The sequence below is a fragment of the Octopus bimaculoides genome, chromosome 2, assembly GCF_001194135.2.
Source record: "Octopus bimaculoides isolate UCB-OBI-ISO-001 chromosome 2, ASM119413v2, whole genome shotgun sequence".
NCBI lineage: Eukaryota > Metazoa > Mollusca > Cephalopoda > Octopoda > Octopodidae > Octopus > Octopus bimaculoides.
The window spans coordinates 174,664,566-174,691,185 of record NC_068982.1 but is presented as its reverse complement, the minus strand read 5'-3'; the positions used below and the strand labels follow the sequence as shown (position 1 = coordinate 174,691,185).

Below are 26,620 nucleotides of genomic sequence, written 5' to 3'. Positions count from 1 at the left end.
ACATCAATGCCAGTGCATTTTATGTGGCACCAGTACCAGTGCTTTTTATGTGGAACCAGTACCAGTATTTTTAAGTGGAACCAACACCCACACCAGTGCTTTTTATGTGGCACCATGGTTTTAGGATATCACTTCTGCTGTGTTGGGAAGGTCTTGAATGCCTTATTTACATGAAATATATTTGTCTATTATATATGGATAGCTCAAAAGAAAATTGCATATTTATAGCTATCAATGTATAACTATGTTAATTAGTGTAATCCATCATGTTTTCATTATCATCATTCAATGTTACCAAACAAACTTAATTATCAGGTAGCATTTTGACTCAACAATGCTTAGCACCATCTGTGCTCATATCTCACTTCTTTATTATTGACCTTCCAGCTTGAATTTCAATGTGAAAGAGCGTATATATATGATGATGATGATATATAAAATATCATATATATCTTGGATAATTTTGAATTGCAAACCTTTATTTATTATTGCTAAATTCCACTTCCACTGATACAAACAATATGTATGTGCATTGATTTAAAACCTCATCCCCTAAGATGATCAGGAAAAACTCTTGGTGAAACACTGTAAAATCTAAAAATTTATATTTTCCAGACAATCTCATCATTTTAAAGTTTTTGCACCGTATTTTGATTGATCCAACTTTCAATTGCTTTTAGAAAAATAACATTTCTGTAGACACAGTTTGGATTTAGAATTTATTTTTCCTAATGCAATGATTAACAACTTTGAAATCTTGCATCAGAAATAAAGCTTCTTAGTTAAAACACAGCCAAGAGAAATATATGTATATATAAGTACAGACGTAAAACTAGAGCACCTAAACTTGATCAAAGATTAGACAGGTTGTCATGTAAGAAAAAATACAAAAACAAGATTGATGAGGTTAAATCTCTGGAAAACTGAAATGATTATTAATAGTAACTCAGCTCAGAAATATAGACATAAAATTAGTGTTATTAAAAGACCAGAAAAATGAAAAACTTATTTCTATAACAACTCATCTTAGACATGGTGGAATTACTGGGAATTGGTACTTAAGGAGAGAGAGCATGCTACTAAAGGGGAGAGAATTGCTTCTAACTTAATTTTTCTCATACTGAAAAATCATTATCAAAGAGTGAAAAGAGCATACATATATTTCCATATTAATTTTCATGAGATGAAGTCCTTAAAGTCTCTGGTAGTCATAGATAGCAATATTTGGTCTACTTTCTGGATTCTTCAGCATGACATAACTCAAGACTTTAAAATTAGTTAATCTAAATTAATTTAAAAATTAAAAGTAATGTATTTCTTTCTTTTCTTTTTTTTCTTCTTCTAATATGTCTTAAGATTATGTATAACTAGCAGCTAAGCCCGGTTTCACATGGTTGGTTTGGATGATGTGGCTGTAAAACCTGCTCTGTGTAAGCATTCAACTTGTTTGGGCATGTTTACATTAAAAAACAATTTTAGAATGACTTTTTTCTGTCAAAATGCTAAAAATAATTGACCAACAAAAAAAACAAACCAACCAAGATTCAACCAAATCAAAAAATAAACCCAAATACTAAGCGAACAAAGATGAACCATCCCACTTCCATTGCGTGCACACACACACATTCACATACAACCCTTCTACATACACACACATATGTTCACACAGAGTTGAAACACTGTTTGATTTATTTTTTCAGTGTACAGTTTTCATCATCCCACTACCAAGTCTGACATCACCCTTTCTTTTTTCATTCATAAACACAAGAGTATTATCATAGCAGATTATCTCGGTAACTATGGGAGCTATGAAAAAAATACAAAGCCCAGCATCACCACCAGATCATTCTACACATCTGTGTAATGTTTCGCACAATTCCACCCAGCCGTTTGACCGTGAATCCCAAGACAAGAAAGAATCGCCCATATCAAATTTATATGTATCGATAAGGAATACAGAACAGTGTGAAATGCCTAATGGTGCAACATCATTTCTATAACAATATTTGAACTAAAGACAACATAGTTCCTTAATATCACAGTAAATTTAAACCATGTAGTTATTTCTTTTTAACACAATTAACCAGAAGAAAGAATTTAAGTATTCAGTGTCTTCATGAATTAATATGTGTTATGTTTTATAAGTGTTAAGATCCAAAGGTGTTTCATTGTACTTTGTGATCTAATTTAAAAAAAAAAAAAATTGATAAGTAATTAAGATAAACAGGAATCTGATTATAAATGTGTTTGTTTGTTTTTGCACATAAGCATGAGCATGCAACTGAATTTAGAAATAGATTATAAAATTTCAAACAGCCAATCATCCTTTCTGGAGTGGGGAATAAAGATCAGTAAAGCTATACACCAACGAAAATGAGGTGGAGGAGGTATGACCTAGTGACATGAGAAGCTTGCAGTTCAAAATATAGAATGAGATTAGTCGTGAGACAACAGAGGATGTCACTGTCCAAATTCAATTCACACTTTGTGAACTTACTTCTCTAATGTAAAGACCCTCTTGCTCGTCAAAAGAAATCTCTATTTACACCTAGAGTTTGACATAGCATTTGATAAAGTAAAACATCCAGTGAAACTGGATGTTTTACCCTGTCTAGTTTTGTCCTTGTCTGTTTTCAATTCAATTATCACTCTAACTTTTACTCCACTGGAGTTGCTATAAAATATACCAGCAAAACACTGGATATGAATATACCATCTTTACTCCTGTCTTTCACTGTGACTAACCTTGTGATCTAGACACCAGAAACAGTGGCAAGCATTTGAATACCTCATGAGCAACTAATAAGCTCATGGTTTTGATCACCACTTGAAAGAAATTCAGTTTTTACATTAGTAATGTTTTCGAGAAAGGCGAGAATATAATAAAACCTCATTCCCATTCCATATGAATTTGGAATTGGTCATAACTAACAGCAAAGTACTATGTTTTATATGGGTTCATTCCACAGTATAATTTATAGGATAAGTTGGCATGAGAAGGTCTTGGTAAACTAAGTCTACCATCCAGGTTTAATTCTCAGTTGTAACTATTTCACTTTGATAAAGTCTTTAATAAAAGCATGAGTGTCACAGATCTCATTCTCCAACTCACTGAAGCCAAATGAGGTCATTTTTTGATGGATAACTCTTCTGATTATGAAAGACTAAGCAACTGATCTCTATTTCTTGCACCATGGGTGAGAATTCATCCTTATTTCAAAACTAATATATATGTCACAATATGTAAGCCTTTAATATTAAACAGTAAATTTCTTATCTAAGCAGCCGTCCAACATCTAAGATATTGAAGGACATCAATCATTACAATAAACTGTGAAACTTTGATACTGATCTAATGGCTATACAAATACATGGGTTCAAAACATGCAAAGGCTTATTGCATTTGATATTGCATTCGCTGAGTAGACCTGCTTGAGTAAATTCATAGGAGAGAGATAGCAAATTGAAACAAACAGTCAATCAATATTTCTAACAGTGGTATTCATTCAATATTTATTATCTCTTAAGCTTTACAATTTAAAATGCATGGCACATTGAGTTCTCAAAGCTGTGTACTTGTGTACATATGCACACACATTTTGGAATTGGTAAACAAGAAATTAATGATAGCATAAAAGAAACTAATTGAAGTAGAAAATGGTCAGTTGCCTAAAATAATGTAGTGTAATTATTAATTTAGTAATTAATAAATATACATTATTATACATTCCATGGGTGCATACTTTTGTCACAGGAAAAATTTTGCACATAATGAATACTAAAAATCAGAGGGAACATCTATGTAGTCCCTATTTTTTAAAGATAATCAGGAATGTGATGACAGAATGTTGGTTACTGTATAGAACAAGTTAAGAGACTATGTAGAAGCTTCTTGATGGCCCAACACTCATCATGTTTTGCCCCTCTGCAAGTTCAATTACTGTTTGCTTTTATTTACTTGTCTAAAGATAGGTTGAACCCCTATTTCATAAATGAATAGTTAATTAAGAAGCATTCGTAAGATAATGAAAACAACAATCCTACTAACTTATTAAAGTAGAAATACTTTTACAAAACTTTTTAAAAACATCATTCTTATTCTTTTAGTCAGGTATGATAAAACTAAATTATCATTATATTCTTTCTTGTATTTGTAAACTCTATAACTTGTTAGCAATTTAGATTAGAAAGCCTCCATTTTCTTTTTTCCTTCTTCATCTTTTAGCTAACAATGAGGGACATTTCCCAGTGGTTATAAAAACCATCTGAGAAAGCAATGGGAGAGAAATAATGAGGTTAGCAATAGTTGGTACAGAAATGGAAAAGTTAAAGGTTAGTGAATTATATGGAAATCAGTTGGCAGAGAAATGAATATTCTAGAGAAGTGGTCATCATAAAAAGTAGAATTTTGAAATAAAAAACAACAGAATGTGAAGAATGAGTAAATATAATAAATAGGTTCTTTAAGTGGAGAATAGTAGCAAATGGCAGCAGAATCCATTATGGTAACAACAGAGGAGGTAAAAAGAGAGGAAAAAAAACCCCAACAAAACAGCAACATAATAATGGATGAGGAACAAAACATTTTTAATAACAATATTACTTGGCAAGCAACAGATAAAATGATCTTTTCTTGGCTAAAGGTTCTTATAGGCCAAATGATGGTGTTACTGCTCTATATGTATGGTATGGAAAAAACATACAGGAGAATATTAACATGATCAACAGCACAGCTGCTATGTTGCCACTACTGCAGGTTATAAGTGTTCGTTGACATAAATGATTAAATTAATGACTCAGACCTTGCGTTTCTCATTCCACTTTCACTGTACATTCTACTTTATGGATCTCTGATAATTTGTGTATGTGTGAGAGAGTGTATATCTCATTAGTAAAATTCACTGAAACAGCTTGTATAGTAAACAAAAATTCAATACATAGAGTGCAGGAGGTAACTCTCTTTGAATTGTTTTCAGTAACTTGATAGTGTCAGCTAAGTTAGAAAAGGTGTACAAAAATTAAAGGCATACCACTTTTTATCAACAATACAGTACCTCAGGTTTCAGTTTTCTCATCTCCTGACATGCACATTCTTACACTCTTTAGTCCTTCTTTATTATTTACACACAAATGACAAGTACATGCAATTTCAACATCTTTGTCAGATGTGAACATTCTGTATGAGACATTCTGCACTCAGCAATGTAAATATGACAACTTATTCTGTCACTACACCTTTGGGAAATACTCCACAATATAATGTACAACACAAATACTCATTAGCAACATTCAACTTAGAACATTAAACCTCCAGTTTTCAAAAAGGACCAGATGTCTACTATTGCAGAACCAACACATTCATTCCTAAACAATAATCCTTTATAAAGGTAATTAGGTACAGTAAATCATGGAGACTATTTTATTTAAAATTGAATTTCCACCTCTCTCAAGCCAAAATAGTAGAGATGGACAGCTTAACCCTTTCGTTACCAACCTGCCTGAAACCGGTTCTGGCTCTGTAGTACAAATGTCTTGTTTTCATAAGTTTTGAATTAAAATCTTCCACTAAATCTTAGTCACAATTTATGTTCCTAACACTAGCTTAATGATAACTAAATTATTTTACTAAATTCTTTGTTATGTCTAAAATAACTGAAAGTAACAGAGAGCATCTCAAAATAAATACGGTAATGAAAGGGTTAAACATATTAAAGTATCATGTGCTTTATAGTTCTGATTTCAAACCACACTAAAGCCAAATTTGCTTTTCATCCTTCTTAGTTTTATAAAATAAATATCAGTAATATAAAACAATAGAAATATACTACAATGTTTAATTGAATGCTACAGCACCACAGGAATCTTTATCAGTAAATAGCATATCAAGGACAAGTCAACCTAGTGCAACCTATGCACATCATGCTATTATAACAGCTCAAAACCAAAAACATAAGATGTAACTGAAATGAAAAACTTCAACCAGGACTCAAACAAAGTTAGATTAAACTTAGCTCACCAGAATCTCATCAATACGGACAGTGTCCCTACAGACATTCTTACAGTGTAGAGGGAGTTCATACAGACATTCTTACAATGTGGACAGTGTTCATACAGACATTCTTACACTGATGGTCATAATACAATGACTAAATGTCATTTTTGTAACTAGTTAAACGAAATCAATATTATGCACATCATACATGGGGTTGAAGGGCTATCTACAATAGATCAGATATTATATGGTACCTAGTTTGGTGCTTCATGTTTCTTAAGTCTAAGGTGTAGTACAATCAGAGGGAGGTTGGTATTGATAGCTTTCATGCAGCCTGCTGCAACATGGTTTAAATTCATGATCATGAGGGTTAGTTGCCCAGAACCTTAACATTGAAGTTTTTACTGAGTTATCAGGAATGCAATAAATTATGATCTGCAATGATTTAGGTCTACATTTTTTAGGTGGGTAAAATCAAAAAAAGGTGAACCAAAAGTCAATAAGGTGTTGCATTTTCCATAAGCATTAAGCTGAAATCTACTACTACACACTTTTTTGCAGTATCTAAACTTGGAAACAAATTTTATACATACTTCAGTTTAACTAGCAGACAGGAATATATAGTAATGCTTTTAAAAATGTTACCAACAACAGGATGCTAGTATTCCTTTGAGGGAGAACGTTTATTTTTCTTTAACTAAATGCCATGAAACTGGAGCTGAACTATGCATTGACCCTTACAAGTTCTTTGATTCTTTGAGGGTTTTAATATCACTTTTATTCTTTAAGTTAATACTTAAAGAAATTATAACAACAATAATCTCACCACAAAATGCACACCCATACACACATGAGCTAATATATAAAGAGTAAAAAATTGGAAAATACTTACCATTCAGTCCCTGATCTTTCCCATTTTCATCTGTATAGGTATAGTTTTCAAGGCTGCGTAAATCATACAAGTGTTCCCGTGAACTGGTGACCACTCTTTCTGAACCATTCTTCACTAGGTAGGATAGCAACAGCAGAGACTGGACAAAGAAAGAAAGAAAATAATACATGTAATATTAAATGTGAAGGAAGTGGAAGGGACAATGACAACAACCTACGAACATGCTTCAATGGAAAGAAAAACACTGGCTGTATGTGTGCATGGATGAAAATGCCTGCAGGTGAGGTATTTTTAAAAGTTAGTCAGAAGAACAGAAGTGTCTATTGCCTTGGCAAGCTTCCCTTTGGTCAGATTATTGTGGCTGATGTTCATCTTGAACAGTTCTAAGTTGTCAGTGTGAGGTGGAGGATCATTAAGAATATTGGACACAAACAACATGATAATATCTTGCTGGTCCACTGTTTCACTGAATCTTAACTTGCTTTCACTGAATCTTAACCCACTGCTAATCATAGGCTTCCTGGGAAAGGTTGTTGCTGTTGTTGAGAAGCCAAATAGCAGAAAATGGTCCAGTGGCTAAAGTATTCAGGACTTGTATTGTGTATGAGAATATTCTCTGACAGCGTGTGAATTGGTTCTTTAGTTTAAGGATTAAATAGATCCTGTGACATAAGCTCAAGAGATCAGAAAACTAGCAGATCAAACTGTAAATAAACTGACAGAAGTCAATGAAAAACCACTGTCATATCTTTCTCTCAAAGCGGGTGGCACGTAAAAGCACCCACTACACTCTCAGAGTGGTTGGCATTAGGAAGGGCATCCAGCTGTAGAAACTCTGCCAAATCAGATTGGAGCCTGGTGTAGCCATCTGGTTTCACCAGTTCTCAGTCAAATCGTCCAATCCATGCTAGCATGGAAAGCGGACGTTAAACGATGATAATGATGATGATGATGATTCAGATGTTGGCATGACAGTCCATGATTACCAATACCTGTAGGTATGGAACATGTAGGGAGCATCATAAAATAGTTGGAGTGTTTATACAGAATATCTCACATTAGATCTTAGTAGTCATTGTCTTTTTTCTTTTCTTTTGTGTGTGTGTGTTGCCTTATGAATTAGTAATTAAAATATGCATTCTCTACTTTTAAAGACAATTTAGAGTAATCTAGTTTCAACCAATTCTATTTACATGCAATTATGTTGTTGTTGGCACACCGTCGCTTACGACGTCGAGGGTTCCTGTTGATCTGATCAATGGAACAGCCTGCTCGTGAAATTAACGTGCAAGTGGCTGAGCACTCCACAGACCCGTGTACCCTTAACGTAGTTCTCGGGGATATTCAGCATGACACAGTGTGACAAGGCTTACTCTTTGAATTACAGGCACAACAGAAACAGGAAGTAAAAGTGAGAGAGAAAGTTGTAGTGAAAGAGTACAGCAGGGTTCGCCACCATCCCCTGCCGGAGCCTCATGGAGCTTTAGGTGTTTTCGCTCAATAAACACTCACAACGCCCGGTCTGGGAATCGAAACCGCGATCCTATGACCGCAAGTCCGCTGCCCTAACCACTGGGCCATTGCGCCTCCACACATGCAATTATACACATACATAATAACACTAAATATTAAAGAATAAATTTCTATGATAAGTGTAACAGAGATGTAAAAAATGCTTTTTTTGTTTTTGTTTTAATAAATCTTAATCCTGATATTTTACTTTATATACTCGTCGCCAGTTCTTCTTGTTATCATGCAACATTCGTTTCCAAAGCATGCCCATTACTTCCGGGAAATGTTCGTATGTAAATGTGTACTGTGCAATTTCACCCATTAGCGAGCCATGTGGACCCCAAGCATCATCGTTTGTGGCTTCTCGTACTTTAGCCTCGACATCAGAATAGTTCATCACCACATTGGTGCTGCAGAAAATAAATTGAAAAATGACAAATAAATCTTAAATATTGAATTTGAAAATAGTTGATTATTATTATTAAATAATAAAATACACACACTACAGATTAAACTGTTGGAAAAGAAAAATTCCTAAAATTGGGCTACAATAAGTAACCTTAGATCCCAAGAACCCTCCTAAGTATCCTAACTGTCCCTAATAACACTTTTCTGGAGCTATACTAAACTGGGTTTCATGCCTATTTCTTCTATCTACCTGTTCAAATCTTTGAGGATAGTTCCTAATGCACCTAAAATTACTGGGATGCATTTTACCTGCACTCTCCATAGTCTCTGTAATTCAATGGCTAGGTCCTGGTACTTTGCTATTTTTTTTTTACACCTAGCATATTGATTTTTTCATCATTTGGGACTGTAAAGTCAATTATCTGGCACTTTCTATTCTATTTATCTACTACTAAATCAGGCCTTCTAGCGTCTAGTACTTGGTGACCCTGTTGGTAATGGTGCCACATAAAAAGCACTGGTGCTGGTGTAACTTAAAAGCATTGGTGCTGATGCCACATAAAAAGCAGCCATTATACTCTGTAAAATGGTTGCACTAGGAAGGGCATCCAACAGTAAAAACCATGCCAAAATAGACAATGGAACCAGGTATAGCTCCCAGCCTCGCCAGTTCATCAAACTGTCCAACCCATGCCAACAGGGAAAATGGATGTAAAGTAATGATGATATACTCAACCAGTCACATGCTCAGGGCATGCACACAGCAAGTCCAACAGAGATGTCATCTCATGACAAATACTGAAGTAACTGATCTATCAAGTGTGTATACATTAAGTATGATACACAGATAGCTTAAGAAATTTATAAAACCATTCATTCAAACAGATAACTATCTTATACATTTTAACAGATGGGACTAATCTTTATAATGTTGCTGAATACTTGGTCATAGTGCTAGCCATTTTATCCACAATCTAGTATAAATGAAATCTAAAGTCAGTCTGGCACACTGGGACAATGAAACTTACCTAGCAAACTGATTACCCCTCTAAACACACTACATGCAAATGGACATAGTACTTATGAGGCTTGCCAAATCACTAAAGTTATATCAAAACAGTGTTTCCCAACCAGGTGGCTATTGACAGTGCCTAGAACATTCAGGAACTTATCGGCAACATAACACAAAAAATCACCATAATTTAGGTCTGTTGAAAACAGAAAAATAAGCTTCTTGAATTTCTCAAAGTAAATTAAGCAGGAGTTTCCACAAATTATATTTCTTGATTTGGGTGTGCTGTATTTAAAAAGAAATCCACCCCACCAAACACACATACCACACAATACCAAATCACATAATTACATCATAATAACGTCAAACCTCAATGGAAAATAAGTTGGTGATAGGGTCAGATGGAAATACACAGCTGTGCACATTTTTAAAAAATGCAAGGATGAGAAACCCACTCCACCCTGTCAAACTAGTGATTCTGATTGTGAATATTATCATTATAATAATTAGTATTAAAGTTTAACTTAAGATTACATAAACCACTTAAAGTGCAATGAATTAGAAGAGGAAGAATGATTTGAATGAGTTGAAGAATTTAAGGAGGAAGTAGGGTAAATCCCAGGAATGATTAAGACATTATTCTTAGGAAGAAATGCATGTTTGCTTGCTTTTAAAAAGATTGAATCAATACATCCCAGCAACTTGGTTAATAGAATAAAAAAAAAAGAATATAATAATAATAATTTCAAATTTTGACACAAGGCCAGCAATTTTGGGGGAGGGGTTAATCAATTAAATGGATCCCAGTATTCAACTGGTACTTATTTTATTAACCTCAGTTGAATTTGAACTCAAGATGTAAAGAGCTGGAAGAAATGCTGCTAAGCATTTTGCCTGGCATGCTATCGATTTTGCCAGCTCATAAATTTATATATATATATATATATATATTATATATATATATATATCTTTTATCTATTTCAGTCATTAGACTGTAGCCATACTGGGGCACTGCCTTGAAGAGTTTTTAGTCAAACCCATGCTAGCATGGAAAGCGGACGTTAAACGATGATGATGATGATGATGATGATGATGAATCAACACCAGTACCTTTTTTTTAAGCCTGGCACTAATTCTATTGGTCCTTTTTGCCAAACTGCTATGTTATGGGAATGTAAACAAACCAACACCAGTTTTCAAACACAGACACAAAAATACACACACAAACACACACAAAAAGGTTGCCAGTACTGCCTGACTGGCCCTTGTGCCGGTGGCACATAAAAGCACCCACTACACTCTCGGCGTGGTTGACGTTAGGAAGGGCATCCAGCTGTAGAAACTCTGCCAGATCAGATTGGAGCCTGGTGCAGCCATCTGGCTCACTAGTCCTCAGTCAAACCATCCAACCCATGCCAGCATGGAAAGCGGACGCTAAATGATGATGATGATGATGATGATGATATTATTATTATAATTATTATTATAAACAAGCAAAAAAAATAGATTATAAACTTTAAAAGCAATACAGTCTGTCATTTCTATATTTCTGTGTGTTAAAGATAAAAACTGTGAAATGGAAAAATAATAGTGAATAATATAGCTTTCAGAAACCATTTAATTCATTAACTAAAATATGTTACTCAAAACTATTGTTTGTGTTTGCTAATGTAAAAAGCTTTATTTCGAAACCAAAAATATGTCAAATAATAGTAAAAGTTTGGGAATGATCACCTCTAAATTACACACAAAAAATTGTAAAAATAAAGCATTTTACACATCTTCAGGTTTTTTTTTTTTTTGTTCTTTTCCCTTTTTCAATTCCTTATTAGAGGAATGTACAAGTAGTTAAATGTTTATCATCACTTTTAAGACATTTGGATATTATTTAATAGAGATATGGTTGCTACTTTTACATAAGTGTAGCAAGTGAATAGAGGCTCCCTTAAATGCTGGAGACAAAAAAAATGCAACATTAAATGAATGACAGTATTTAGCTTTCCTATCAACTTAGGGTTCATATCCCACTGGAAATATATTCTGGTTTTTATTATGTTTGTGATGAAAGAGAAGCAGGAACAGCATGATTGAATTCTTCTAACAATAAAGACCACAGTGTTTTTTGTCTATTAAAATAAAAATATATAAGGACAACAAATTAGTAGAAACAGCAGAACACCAGACTTAATTCTACTGATAAATTTAATCTCATCCTTCTATTATTCTAAGTTCAAATCTTGCTAGGATTGAATTTATCCTTTAATGTTTTAGGATCAATAAAATAAGTACTAACAATATATTGGGGTTCATTCAGTAACTGAGCAGCTATTTAGGGAAAACAGCATTGTGACTATGTGAGAAATCAATGTTAAATTGTTAACAAATAAAAAGAATAACTACTGAAGATTTTGACACGTAGTGGAATTGTTTTGTTCACTAAACCAATTATTCACGGGAAGAGAGATAGAGCCAATGAACTTAATACACCCTCCCAGATTCTTAAGATCAACAGTTAAAATAAAGTTCATATAAAAGTATATGATACAAAGATCTATTCTCATTTTGCTGCTTTATGCTATACTTGTAAATGTCTTTGTAATCTCTATTGAAGAACTTAATTGCTTAAATATAGAGATATATATATACATATGTGCATATCCACAAGCATACATATACAAATATATGAATATGCTCAAGCATACATACATATAAAAGCACAAGTATATATATATGAATAAAAATATATATAAGCACAAGTATACATAGGAATAAAAATACATGTACACTTATGAATAAACATGCATTCGCATGCATACATACATACAAATGTGCATATGCAAGTTTGCACAAGAATGCATATAAGCATCAGCATATTTACTCATCCACCTAGACACACATACACAAGTACAGTTTTTTAAATGCATCAGCTCAAACTCAAGGCCTTTGTGTTACTGGAGTTCACAGGAATACAAAAAATGAAAATATTCTATGGACTGAGTTCTATGCCTTAAAGTGGACAAAATAATGAAAACATCAATTTATATAACTTCGATACCAACCCAGCTGAAACCAGCTCTGGCTCTGTAACACAAATGTCTTGTTTTCATAAGTTTTGAATTAAAATCTTCCACCAAATCTTAGTCACAATTTATGTTCCTAAAACTAGCTTAATGATAACTAAGTTATTTTACTATGTTATATTTAAAATAATTGAAAGAAACACAGAACGTCTCAAAATAAATACAGAAACAAAAGGGTTAACTAGCAATATGACAAATTCAAAAAAGTTATAGTCTGTATATATGTGTTTACGTGCATTATGTATACCTTGTACTTGATGAGATAGCCTTCTGTTTTTCTTTTCCTTTTTATTATTTATTTATTTTAATTTTTTTTTGCAGATATTTAAAGAAGTTAAAATATATGACCTTTCAGATTTTCAAAGAGGATAAATTGTTGGAGTGTGACTGGTTGGAACATCACCCACTAAAACTACTGAATCGTTTAATGTTTCAAGCAGTACAGTCTCTAAAATTATGCCAATATTCCAAAACGAAAGTAAAACAAACTCTGGCAAGCATAATTCTGGACAGAATGCAAAGTTCATAGAGAGGAACTGCAGAATAGTGCAACATATTGTGTCCAAAAACCATTGAACTACAGCAGTAAAAGTGACAGCAGAGCTAAACAACCACTTTACCAACTCAATGTCAACCAAAGTCATTCATCATGAGCTTCATGGGAGACTACAAATTGGTAGAATCAAAACATCAACTAGAATGCCTTGCAGTATTCATCTCAGACCTCAGCACTCTGAGTTCAAATCTTCCTGAGTTCAACTTTACCTTTGGGAGTCCATAAATAAAGTAACAAACTGTGTATGACGGTTACAAATGGTTGGGCTGATTTGGCTTGGGAATTTCATTAAGGCTATAGAAATTCATTTGCTTGCTTGTTAATTTTACAAACAGAAGTTCAGTTGCTCTAACAACTGAATGTTCATTTCCAAAGGTTATGAAGAATCCACCACTGCAAGCATGTGTGTTTAAAAAGCACTTGTGCTGGTACCACATAAAAAGCACTGGTGCTGGTGCCACATAAAAAGCATTGGCGCTGGTGCCATGTAAAAAGCACCCAGTACACACTGTAAAATGGTTAGCATTAGTAAATGGGAGGGCATCCAACCAGAGAAACCAAAACAGACTATGGAACCTGATGTAGCACTTGCTCTTGCCAGTTCCTATCAAGTCATCCAACCCATGCTGGCATGGAAAACACATTAAATGATGATGATGAGGATATATATCTATATGCAAAAGCATATATGTAAACCTATACATGAACAAGCATTCATGTATACACATCACATATATGTATGCATACACAAACACACACATATGTATATGAGCGCGCGTGCGCACATACATACATACATACATACATACAAACAAACAAGCAAACAAACAAACAAACAAACAAAAGACAAGTAATTCAGCAAGCGGAAGGTTGTTAGACACCAGATGGCCGTGTGAATAAAATCGCAGAGAAATATCAACGTAACATAACATCAGTTTAAACACATGTTTGTGTTTCAGTGAATGAGATCAATACATTTTTCACAAATGTCTAACAACTTCATACAATGTTTCCTCAAACGGTTTTAGGATACTAAAAACATTTCGTATTAATTCACATGCACTGAGACACTCACATGTGCCGATGCTCTACACACACACTTACACATTCTCATATACGTGCACATACACACACTTGTAAACAGATCTCATACTGTCAACAAATGAAGATTCCAATTGTTTTATCAAGGGAACTGGTAACCTATTATATTATGGTGTAAGTATCTGACAATTGCTCAACGGTGAAACGCCATATGAAATTAATCATCAGAAGTTGAATCTCAGCCTGAGTACGTGTACGCAAGTATGGCAAAAGTAACAACTAGTAAAGGGTGTAACTCCATTCAAAATGTAGTATTTTACAACAATGAAAATAACAAGCAAACAAAAGATAGTAGAAAACACTAGCTTTAATAGTTCAATGAAAATCATATCATCATCAATGGTCTGAATGGCTTGACAGGAACTGGCAAGGCCAGGGGTCACACCAGGTTCCATAATTTGTCTTGGCTTGATTTCTATGGCTGGATGCTTCCTAATGCCAACCACTTTGCAGAATGTACTGGGTGCTTTTTACATGGCACCATCATCAGTGCTTTTTATGTAACACCAGCATCCACACCAATGCTTTTTATGTAGATAACGGTATTTTTATTGACTTATTGAGAAGTATAGCATTCTACTATGACCTTCACAAGTCTTCCAAGACTGGTGAGATTAAAAGGGTTGATGTTCAGCTTGAACATCATCTGTTGTAAAAATGTTAGTAGAGAGAATTTTTCAAAGGGTTCGCATTCTACAGAGAAAAGACTGGAAAAAAAAAAAGTTGTGCTGGATTTCTGTGGAGGAGACACGAAATAGGGTAATCAGAGAGGTAGAAAGGGAAGAGTGTCACACAGGTTTGGATAGTGGTGATAAACTAATAGCTGGTTTAGGTGCAAGTCCATTGTGGTACCAATAGATAGGCAGAGAGAACAGACTGGGGATGTGCATGTAATGTAACTGATGATGAAGATGATGACAATGATGGTGGTGATAGTAAAGATGTTTAAATGATGGTGAGGATGATGTGAGTGTTATTATTGTTGTTGAGGAGGCTGGTGCTTAATAGATAATAATGTTGATGTGTGACAATAATGTTGAAGATGACAATGCGTTGATTAGCCTTGAAGTCAACTCTGATTAAGCAGCCCCATTATCATAGCTGTTTCAGCCATGACCAAACAATCTGCTTCTATGTCTAGCACTACATTGTCCAATGTGTCATTCTCTTTTTTAAGACAGCTGGATGTGATCTGTAGGAATCTGGCAACTATTTCTACCAGACTAAGCAATTAGAATGTGGATAATGGTAAAGTGATGATGATGCCAGTTATGATGTTCTACTGAAGTTTGCTAAATCACATACAAATGGCAGTTGTTGCCAAAAAAAAACAAAAAACAAACACAAAATAAAACTCACAAAATACACAAAGAACAGAAAAATATTGAAATAACAAATGAATAAGTAATGTTGTTCCTTTTGGTCACTAATGTTTTATTTGTCTCATCTTCTTTTGACAGCTTATTTTTGTTCCTGTTTGTTTATTCATTACTTCATTGTTCTCAACTGATTAAGAAAGCCAGTGAGCTATGAGTGTATTTCAAACTTGACTTAATAATTCATTCAAACAAATGATTTATGTAAACACTATAATAAAGACACAAAATTTAATGAGAAAATCATCCAATCAAATATTCAAGAAATTTCTGATAAATTTTAACTGAAATTGGACATTTCATCTCAGATCTATGTTTTGACTGATAAACAAGATTTACTGTGAGAAAAGAATGCATTGTTTATGCAGTCATTCTCCCAGCTAGAAAGAGTAGCCAAATCTCCTTCAGATTACACCCTACTAAATCAGATTCAATAATATAGTCCTACACAAAGAAATCTGACAATGATGAGATGGGCAATGCTAGAATGTCTTTGATCATAGGCCTGTTAAATTAGTGGTGATCTGAGATTAAACAACAATCAGTTTTATAACATATTGAATTGGTAAGACATTTACTAGCTGCCAATTCAGCTGCTTGTAACATGTTACCAGTGCTATACAATGTCCATGTTTAAAAATAAAAAGCACTTAGCTCTCAATGGTATAGTCTACTTAACAATGAAAAGAGACCATGGGATGTTTAGTCACTGTTATATATACCTAGAGTATTTTGAGGCTTTTAGATTGGAAAAAGAAGCAACTGTTACTGAGCATAGACTAGTATATTATCCAGGTAAAGATTTGCTTCCCATCTGCTTTATATCATAAACCAGAGCAAAACATACTCACCCACCTTGGCCCACAAGGCATTTACATTATATATATATATATATATATATATATATATATATATATATATAAATGTTTACATAGATGGAAGCAAAATCTGAAATTGAGAGACCTCAAAGTAAACTTTGCAACAACTAAAGCTTTTAGTAAACAGAAAAGAAAGCAGGGCTCTGCTATAGAGTCAGAGAAATGGTTGAGCTTGATTTGAAAAAATAGAACAGGTAAAATTTCTATACAGTGAACCCAGTGTAACCATAGCTACACTAGAGGTGTAGTGGAATGACAGGCAGGCTGGTTAGGGAAGGTAAACTTCATTTGTAGCAAAAGCACAGGAGCAGTTAGCAGCAAGAATATACATGGAATATATTCCTTTAAGGGCTGACTAAAAGTAGATGATAGCTTTTGTTATTTTGGTGAATTAATTGGCAGCAGCAGGTGTTCCAAAAAGATAATATCCAGAATAAGAATGAGGAGGAAAAAGTTCTGGACACAAAGGATTTCAACCACAGACTAAAGGGAAAATTGATGCCTGATGCATGGGTATAAAGTGCAATGCTGCATGGTAGCAAGTTATGGGCCATGAATACAGATTTGCAATGGTTAGAAATTGATGAAGCAAGAATATTCTCCTGGATATGAATTGTTAGTGTTCATGAACAACATAGGACAAATGAGCCACAAGAAAAGCTGGATATAAGAAGAATGAGATGCAATGTGCATATGAGAAGACTACTCAAGCATGAGCATATGATGCATATGCATGATGTCATTTGAGCACTTGAGGTGGGTGGAATCTGTAAAAGAGGAAGGCCTAGAAAGACATATGATAAAGTGGTGAAGACTGATTTCAAAAACTAATCTCATGAAATATAACAATAGGCCACAATGGGTGGTGACATGCAGGACCAGAGGAGACATGTTCCACAGAATAAACTCCAAGCTGAATAATATGCTAGTTTACTGAAGAATATACTCTAAAAAAGGAAAGTGAATTGAAGTATAGAAAATTAAGTGACCTTCCTACAAAAATACCACAAAAATCTTCAACAGAGATATGAACTCAATACATATGGGTTGATAACCCAATGCTTCATCCACTTAACTAATTTTACATGCATTAATTATGAGAATCACGTGACGAATGGAACTGAAAGTTTTGTATTCCAAAATGAATAAATAAAAAGAACAAAAAATAACTACTTGTTGCTGCCATAACAGATGATTTGGCACAAACATTTCCAAGACAACAGTAAAAATAAATAAGTAGATGAAAACGGAAAAAAAATATACAAATCAAAAATAAGCTGACAAATCTTTCTGTTCAGACAATATCATCTGTTCTGAAGTTGCTGAGCTGGGAAGTAATAGAAGATTATAAAAGAAGGGAAAACAAAAAAAAGCCCACTAAAGTCATTAATTAATAGATACAAATGATTAATGATAATGACTATGAAGCTATGCAAATAATATTTCAGTAGCATTCAACTTGTTTTATAATGGAAACTAGTTAAATCCTAGATCTGTCTTGCTAATTAAAAGAGAATATGCAACCTCAGCTAAATATCGGGAATACAATAAATGAAAAAAATATTATCCATTAACTACCCAACAAAGAGACAGAAAAGTAAGGACTTTTTCTCTCACATAGACACAATTAGTTTATGTTTAGTCTCATTAATTAGTGGGTATTATTGGTATCACTAAATACTTTGAAACTAACTGACCTTAGCACTAAGAAAAATATTGGTGTTGTTTACACTGGTAATTTATTCTGACTCTACAAGTACATATTTACAGTTGTTCACTGGGTCATCTGACAAGTGTTTTGTTCATAGATACAACTAGGTACTTGCGACATGATATAAACTGTAAACTTCTTGATTGGTTGTTTGGGATCATATCTTTGGCAATCTATATTTTCATTTGATCTATAAGGGAGGAGAAATAAGATTGCGTGACTATTTCATTGACAGAATTAAATAGACTTTAAAAAAAAAGTGGAGTGTTAAAGTCATGTGAAAGTTACTGTAGTGAGATTTTAGCTGTGTTATACATATATCTACCTGTTACCTGCATGCTCACACACTGTAAAACGAAATAGCCTACTGATATTTAGTAACTTACTGTGACTTGATTTATTATCCTGCTACAGGTAATTAATTCTGTTTCTACATATTTTGGTTTAGTCAAAGAACAGATATGAACCAACGAGAGAACCTCAGTGTGGTCACTTGACCTTTGTCTTCAAAATCATAACATCTTAAAAAGGAAGGCCATATTGGATAATGCAATTCATGCTAGTTTGGCTTTGGCCATAGGTCTCCTTGATCAGAGCTGCTCTAGGGTTAAATAACAGCAGATGTGAAACCTTTCTGTAAAAGTGTCTGGTGACTGACTAGTACCATAGAATCTGTTTCACTAAACTATGAAGTACAATAAACTCAGGATTGTCATCTGTTAGAGATTTAACCCTCTGCTATTTAACACAACAGAAATTAAGTTTTGTGAGGTAGATCTAAAATACACCACTTAGTTTAACACTATTATCTGGTCCTTGAGTGCCATTAATAGAGTTCACTTTATGACAAGCATTCAGATCAAACCCAGAGTTCCCACCATATCCACATTCTTGCAGCAAGCTTTACCTCTCTCTGTATTTTAAAATTTATTTGTCCCAATTATTTTAATAATTTCCATTCAAAACCATGTCTAAAAAGGCCAGCAGAAAAGCAATTGATGAGTGGAAAATTGGAAAGGAAACATTTTGTGCTCAGTACATTGAATAGTTTTATAATACACTTCAAGCAGACCCTGTTCTTACAAGAGTTTTAATTTCTATTGGTTAAATACAATTTCAATCAATATTTTCATTGTTTATTTCATATTCTAAGTATTGTTATACTTTGAAACACTTGCATCACCATGAAGTAGCCAGCAGACATTGTATCTTAATGACAAAGTGGGGAGGATGATGATAAAAGAAGCTGAAATGCTTCGTATTCTTATTCTTTATTGTTGTTGTTATTTTTATTTTTCTATACTGGAAAATGAAACATTGCAAGAAAAAAAAAAAAAATAAATAAAATAAAATATTGTAAAAATTAAAATTATACAGATTTTTATTTTTTCAGTATTTAGTTTTATTTCTCAACAAAATGACATGAGATAAAAAAAAAGAAAGAAAAACATTAAATAAGGACTGCCTGTACATGCTACATCTAGTTTGATACTAGTTAGTCTGAATTACTTTTAACAGAAATATTACCTCAATCTGAGGTAAATATCCAAATTAAAGTATTTACTACAAAATGGGTGCTTAGAGTTTGACTAACTTAAACAATCACAACGAAAAAGTAAATCAATATATATCATACTGAAATTATGTAAGTATAAGAAATATTTAAAAATTAATAAAAAGGACTAGCTACAGGTTTATATTTACATATATCATATACATGTGTGTGTGTGTATTTTCAGTTAATTTGAGCTGCATCAAACTGAAATATTTATCTTAGATAAACATTTGAGTTTAAATATAGATTATTGCAAAAGAATGGACACTTAGAGCTTATGTAACTCACATATTCATTCTTGTTACATGCGTGTGTATATATACGTATTAGATTCTAAAAAATTGATTTCTTTGAGGTATTATATGTAGTGTCAGAACTACAAGATTCAAAGTCATATTTAAAAAGAAAAATTTTAGCAGTTACATGTGCACTATAAATCATATCACTAAATGGTGTACATTAAAGTAACAAAATGGAAGAGCAGGAAAAATTTTAGTTTTGTCAGAGTATATTTGTTATGGTGGGATTAGCCCTTTTGTTACCAAATTTCTGTTGAAATACACTACCTCTTATCATCGTCATCATTTAACATATGTTTTCCACACTGGCATAGGTTGGATGGTTTGACAGGAGCTGCCCAGCTGAAGAGCTGCCCAGCTGAAGAGCTGCCCAGGCTCTATGTCTATTTTGGCATGGCTTCTATGGCTGCATGCCCTTCCTAATGTCAACCACTTTACAAAGTGTACTGGGTGCTTTTACTCAGTACCAGCATGGGTATTTTATATGTGGCGCCAGCACCCACAAACCTGCAAGGTTAGGAATGATCAGCTGGAGAAGGATACAAGGAACAGCCTGTATGCAAGGACAACCATGCTTTTACTTAGCTTGAAATATCATTTCAAGCACAGCAAATTGCCTGGAGCTTCGATCCCTGTCATCCCCTCTTGTGAGTCCCAACATGCGTAGTTCCTTTCTCAATACTTTGTCCCATATCTTCCTAGGTCTATCCTATCCACATGTTCCATCTACAATTTGAGACTGAGGTTTTTGTAACTTACCAAAAGAATCTATGCACCCACAAGCAAAACTCAAAGTAGTAAGAGACTGACCCAACCAAAATAAAATATTTTTCACTTGAACAATAGCAGATGTGAGAAACTGATGTTTGGAATGCATCAGTTGTTTCAAAATATAACTAAGTGGTTAAAAAGTTTGACTTCTGCTTCATAGCATCTAAGGTTTTCTTCAGTTTATCTTTACATTAAGAAATCATCAGTGTAGCCATTCTATCAATAAATAATGATGGAGAGAAAGAGAGAAGAAAAATATTGTTTCAAAGTTAATAATGACGATGCCAATGGCTTGTTTCTAGTAGCAACTGGTGGCAAAGGATCAAAAACACACAGATGGATATACAAACAGAGAGAGCGATTGTAACTTAGATACAGCAGGATATTGCTTCAATAACAAGACTGACATTATTAATGATGACAAATAACAGAATTTATGAATAAGTAATAACTGTGAGCTAGGTAGATAGTACAATGGCTACAAGTTTAAAGTGCTGGACATTTTTGCTACTACAGTCACTGGGTTGTTCACATGGCAAAACATGCAATTATTTACCTTAGTTACACACACACACACACACATACACACACTTCTTTACATTGTTTTAGTTCACTCAGCTGTTCAAAGTAGCACATCATCTAGAAAATGTTTTCTGTCTATTTAATATATTTAATACTAAGAGGCTTGAGCGAAGTATCAGTATCAGCCCTCAAAAACCACTTGGCACTTAAAGAGACATCTGCACAATCATTTATTTTGTAATGTTTTTGTATTTACATACACACAGCTGCATGTATATTTGACTTAATATTTGATTAAATGTAAACTCTGAAAGCCAAACTACAGACTACCAATCTAAAGGAGTGGAACCTCTAAATAAAAACAACTAATACAAGGTAGAACTCTTTCGAAACCAAGTCTCAAGCACTCATGACAATAAAATGTACTGGGTACATGGTACAGTGTGTTTGGTGATAAGAAGAGCATCCAGTTGTAGAGGTTATAACTCCCTAAAATGGTCTGTATGAACGAGACATGAACTTTGCATGTCACATTACAGGTTACCTGACTAGGAGGGTGAAAAGGACTAATTTAGCTGCAGACTAGCTCTCCATTGCTAGTGGCACAATAAAATGCATCTAGTCCACACTGAAACACATAGATAACAACAAAGTTAACAAATTTGTCTATTACCCAGTGTACCAGATGACACAAATGCTTTCAACATGGAAAACAGATGTATGGTGATGATGAATATATGTATGCATTATATACGTAAACTAATGTGTGTTTTTGTGCATAAAAATTGTTTTGTTGTTTTTCATCCATTTTTCTAGGCTAGCATGGGAGGGATAGATTTTCATGGATTGCTTTTCATTGCACAAATCAATTAATGCTGGAACAGAAGTGAAACATATTCTGTCAGTCAAGAAAGAAAGCTGATGCAAGTAGAGTTATGTTACTTGTACAAGGGATGGTAACTAGTGGCTGTAGTCAAATTAGAACACATAATCATATTAGTATGGAAACATAGATGAATAAACATCCATATCATTGCTTTAATGTTTGTATTCTTCCATGCTGGGATGTGTTTGCTGGATCTGTAGTATTTGAATATTACCATTCTTCTCAAAACTTCATCTCATCTGTGAAAACCGACATTCTCACATGCAACTTTTTCATACATGTCATCCACAGTTGATACATAGATTTTAAAACTAAGCTATGTCCATGCCACATTACATGTTTATATTTATAAAATCAACTAATGCCTACAATAGCCAGTGTTTTCTTCATCTCATTTGTACATTCATGCAAGTAGATATTACACATTCATTTCTATATATGACACTGACTGTCACATTTTCAGCACATTTTTCTTTTCTCTATCACCAATCACTTTAAAGCAAAAATTGAGTGAATTCAATCAAACCATCAACACTAGAGAGGTTGTCTGTCAAGATTAAAGTGTTTCACCTACATGCTTGCTGCTTGCTTCTTTGCTTACTTCATACTCTTGCTTGATGAGGCTGGGGTCATCCCAGGTTAGCGATCTCAGAGACATCATTATGCATAGAGCCAATCAAGCCCACCAGTGCTCTCCATTGCTGGCAGACCCATGCCAGCCCCTCTGCATCCTCTAAGGTGACATTGAGCCTCTGGAGATTTTTCCCCAATCTTCCAGCTCGCAGCTGCCATGTTAAATGAGAATAAAGCCCTGGTAGGATGATCTAGTGAGGGACATAGGAACATGCTCCTACCAGCATGTGATAGATAGCTATGAGGCGACAGGAGCACTTCAGCCTTCTTCATTACCCACCTGTCCCAATTGATCTCAGCCTAACCATCACTGTAGATACAACCACAACCAGCATGTGTAGACTTGATCCCGTCACCCTTGACAAAGTCAGTGCCACCCTAAAGAAACTCCACAACTGCAAAGCTTCAGGAATCTGCAGCTACATGCTATCAGTTTTATTTAGAATCACTGTTCTCCCAGACAGATTGCCTTTGCAGTGACTTATGAAGTCTAATGTGACTTCCATGAGGTTAAGGCAGAGCCTTTCCATAATGTATAGGATTTGTTTGAATTGCCCAACTTCCTAAATGAGACACTTTTATGGTACATGTAAATTATGACACTTACATACACTTATACACATATATCTCTATGTATACATATGTGAGTGTGAAATATTTGCATGTATATTTATGCATAATTATTTGTATGCAACATTACACCAAGAATTGGATTAAACCTCAGCTTTTCATTTCAAATACTAGCCATATTTAAAATGTGCTGAGGAGGAATCCCATTTAGTTTCCCATGTACTTTCTCAAGTTTTCATGAACCTCAAGTCAATTAATTAAAAGCATTCCAATTATGAGCACTCACATCATTTTTTTTTTAATCTCAAATGTGTCCTTTCTTTATTGAAGACTGTAAGGTGAAGACTGTAGGGCTTTGCTATTATTTCTAACAGGTCAATTCACTGCATGACAAGTATCTTATTAGCTGGTAACCATGTTTATTATTGTTGGTAGCACCAAGCTTGTTAGTTGGTTTATTTAGATATATTTGTTATTCGATGACAAATTTCATAATCAAGATGATCGGTCATTTTTGTTTTTCCTTTTTATTGTGCAAAGAACAATACTACTACCACTAATAATAATCAGTTTCTTTATTTGCCACAAGGGTGACTTATGAGGAGACATTAGTAAGATAGATAATAATAATAATAATAATAATAATAATAATAATAATTTCTTTTATTTGTCACCAGGGCGAAGGATGAGGGGGCACAATAATAATAATAACCTTTCTACTGGAAGCACAAAGCCACAAATTTGGGGGGAAGGGATTAAGTTGATTACATCGACCCAGTATGTAACTGGTGCTAATTTTATTGACCCCGAAATGATGAAAGGCAAAGTCAACCTTGGTGGAATTCAAACTCAAAACTTAACAGCAGACCAAATACTACTAAGCATTTCAAGTTATTATGTCAAATAAGAACTCAATTACAACTCATGATACAAGCTGAGAGTTATGTTAACAGATGAAAGTTTATATGACCTACATTAACTGAAATGAAAAAGAAATTCTCAACGAAGGAATGTGTTGTGATCAACATAAACAACACACAACCCTCTCCTATCATTAGTGGTGGTGGATAAGGTAACCAGCCACATAACTTCTCACTCACTCCATCATGTCCAAACAATAGAGATGGAAACATATGACGTAATAAAGGTGAAAAAAAAAATGTGGGTGACCTCAGAAAAGTTAAACAATTCTCTAAATAGCTATAGTACATATATAAGTACAACAGTGGTATGATAGGGGTGACAATAGTGATATGTAAAGAGGATTCTTTTCTGACACAAGATTTTGGGCTTTCTATACACAAAATTATATACATAGAATTATATATATAAAGAATTTATATATACAATAAATTTACTCAAAACAAATAAATTCACTTCATAAAATTTTGTAAAATCTGACATATTCTATTGAAATATTCATTCTTTATATATAAATCAGAATTTCAATACCCTAAAAGTATTTGGCTAAATTCTCAATTGATTCTACTAGTCTACTGCCTTGAGCTAATCTAATATCGATTTCAAGCATAGACACACTGTCTTAAATTTGGAGTGAGGAGAGTACTATCAATTAAGATTGCCCTCAGTTCATAAATAATACTTATATTATTATCCTATCCATTTGAGCATAGTTAACCATAGCAGGATTCAAAATCACAATGTAAATATTTGTAAATACCACAAGGCCTTTTTAATCTCACCAAATACTGATTCTTTATTTTTATTTAGGCACAAGTTTTAGTTTCTAAAGAAATGGTACACTTCATGGTATTAACCCCCACCCCATTATATTGCTATTAGTTTAAGGTAATGAGTTGGGGGAACCATAAGTACATCAAACATTCTAGCTCTTTACTTTTTAAGTTCAAATCTCACCAAGGTCAACTATGCTTTTCAGAGTCAATAAAATAAAGTACAAGTCAAGTACTGCAGCCAATGCAGTCGACTTGCCCCTTACTTTCAAATTTTCTAGCCTTGTGCCAAAATTTGAAACAGTTATTTATTATAGTTAGTTACCTCAACCATAAAAAATTTAAAAAAATAAAAAAAACAGCAGCTACATTGATTGATAAAGCCAAACTAAATATTTGAAAGCAATAAATAGAATAGTAGAATAGCTAAATGAACTAACTCCATTTCATGACAACTTCTTGGTTTCTCAACTTTGGTAGAACTTGAACTTAGAACATGGATAGACAAAATGAAATATTGGTTTCAAATTTTGGCACAAGGCCAGCAATTTCGGGGGAAGAGGTAAGTCGATTACATTGACCCCATTGCTCAACTGGAACTTATTTTATCGAGCCTTAAGGATGAAAAGCAAAGTCAGCCTTCACTGAATTTGAACTTAAAATGTGAAGATGGATGAAATGCCACTAAACATTTTGCTTGGCAGGCTAAAGGCTCTGCCAGCTCACCACCTTAAGACAAAATGAAATATAAAGCAGTTTACACTGGCACTATAATTTTATACATGGTGAGAACAAAGGCAACCTTGATATGATTGTTATCACTATGTGGTCTGTACTGGTGGAGTGGAAGCAATAAAACTGACTCTGTACCTTACTTCTACATAATCTGGGTAGATAACAATATGAGAAATCAATAGACAAATAACACTGACCTCATCAACAGATAATATTATATAAATTTTCTCAACATCATCATCGTTTAATGTCCGCTTTCCATGCTGGCATGGGTTGGATAGTTTGACTGAGGACTGGCAAGCCAGGAGGCTACACCAGGCTCCAATCTGATTTGGCAAGGTTTCTACAGCCGGATGCCCTTCCTAATGCTAACCACTTCAAGAGTGTAGTGGGCGCTGTTTACATACCACCGGCACAGGTGCCAGTGAGGTGGCATT

At 33.9% G+C, this 26,620-nt stretch overlaps 1 protein-coding gene across 7 annotated transcripts in view; it reads right to left on the bottom strand.

The window, feature by feature from the left end:
* Positions 1–26,620, bottom strand: part of LOC106871733 (clathrin interactor 1) — a 172,755-nt gene that overhangs the window by 86,301 nt on the left and 59,834 nt on the right. For all 7 annotated transcript variants that reach the window (XM_052965741.1, XM_052965736.1, XM_052965739.1 and 4 more), the window contains exons 3-4: positions 8,605–8,806; positions 6,885–7,023 (exon numbers count right to left, since the gene is read on the bottom strand). In XM_052965741.1, the coding sequence (XP_052821701.1) occupies positions 6,885–7,023; positions 8,605–8,806 (341 nt within the window). The remainder of the gene's footprint in view (positions 1–6,884; positions 7,024–8,604; positions 8,807–26,620) is intronic.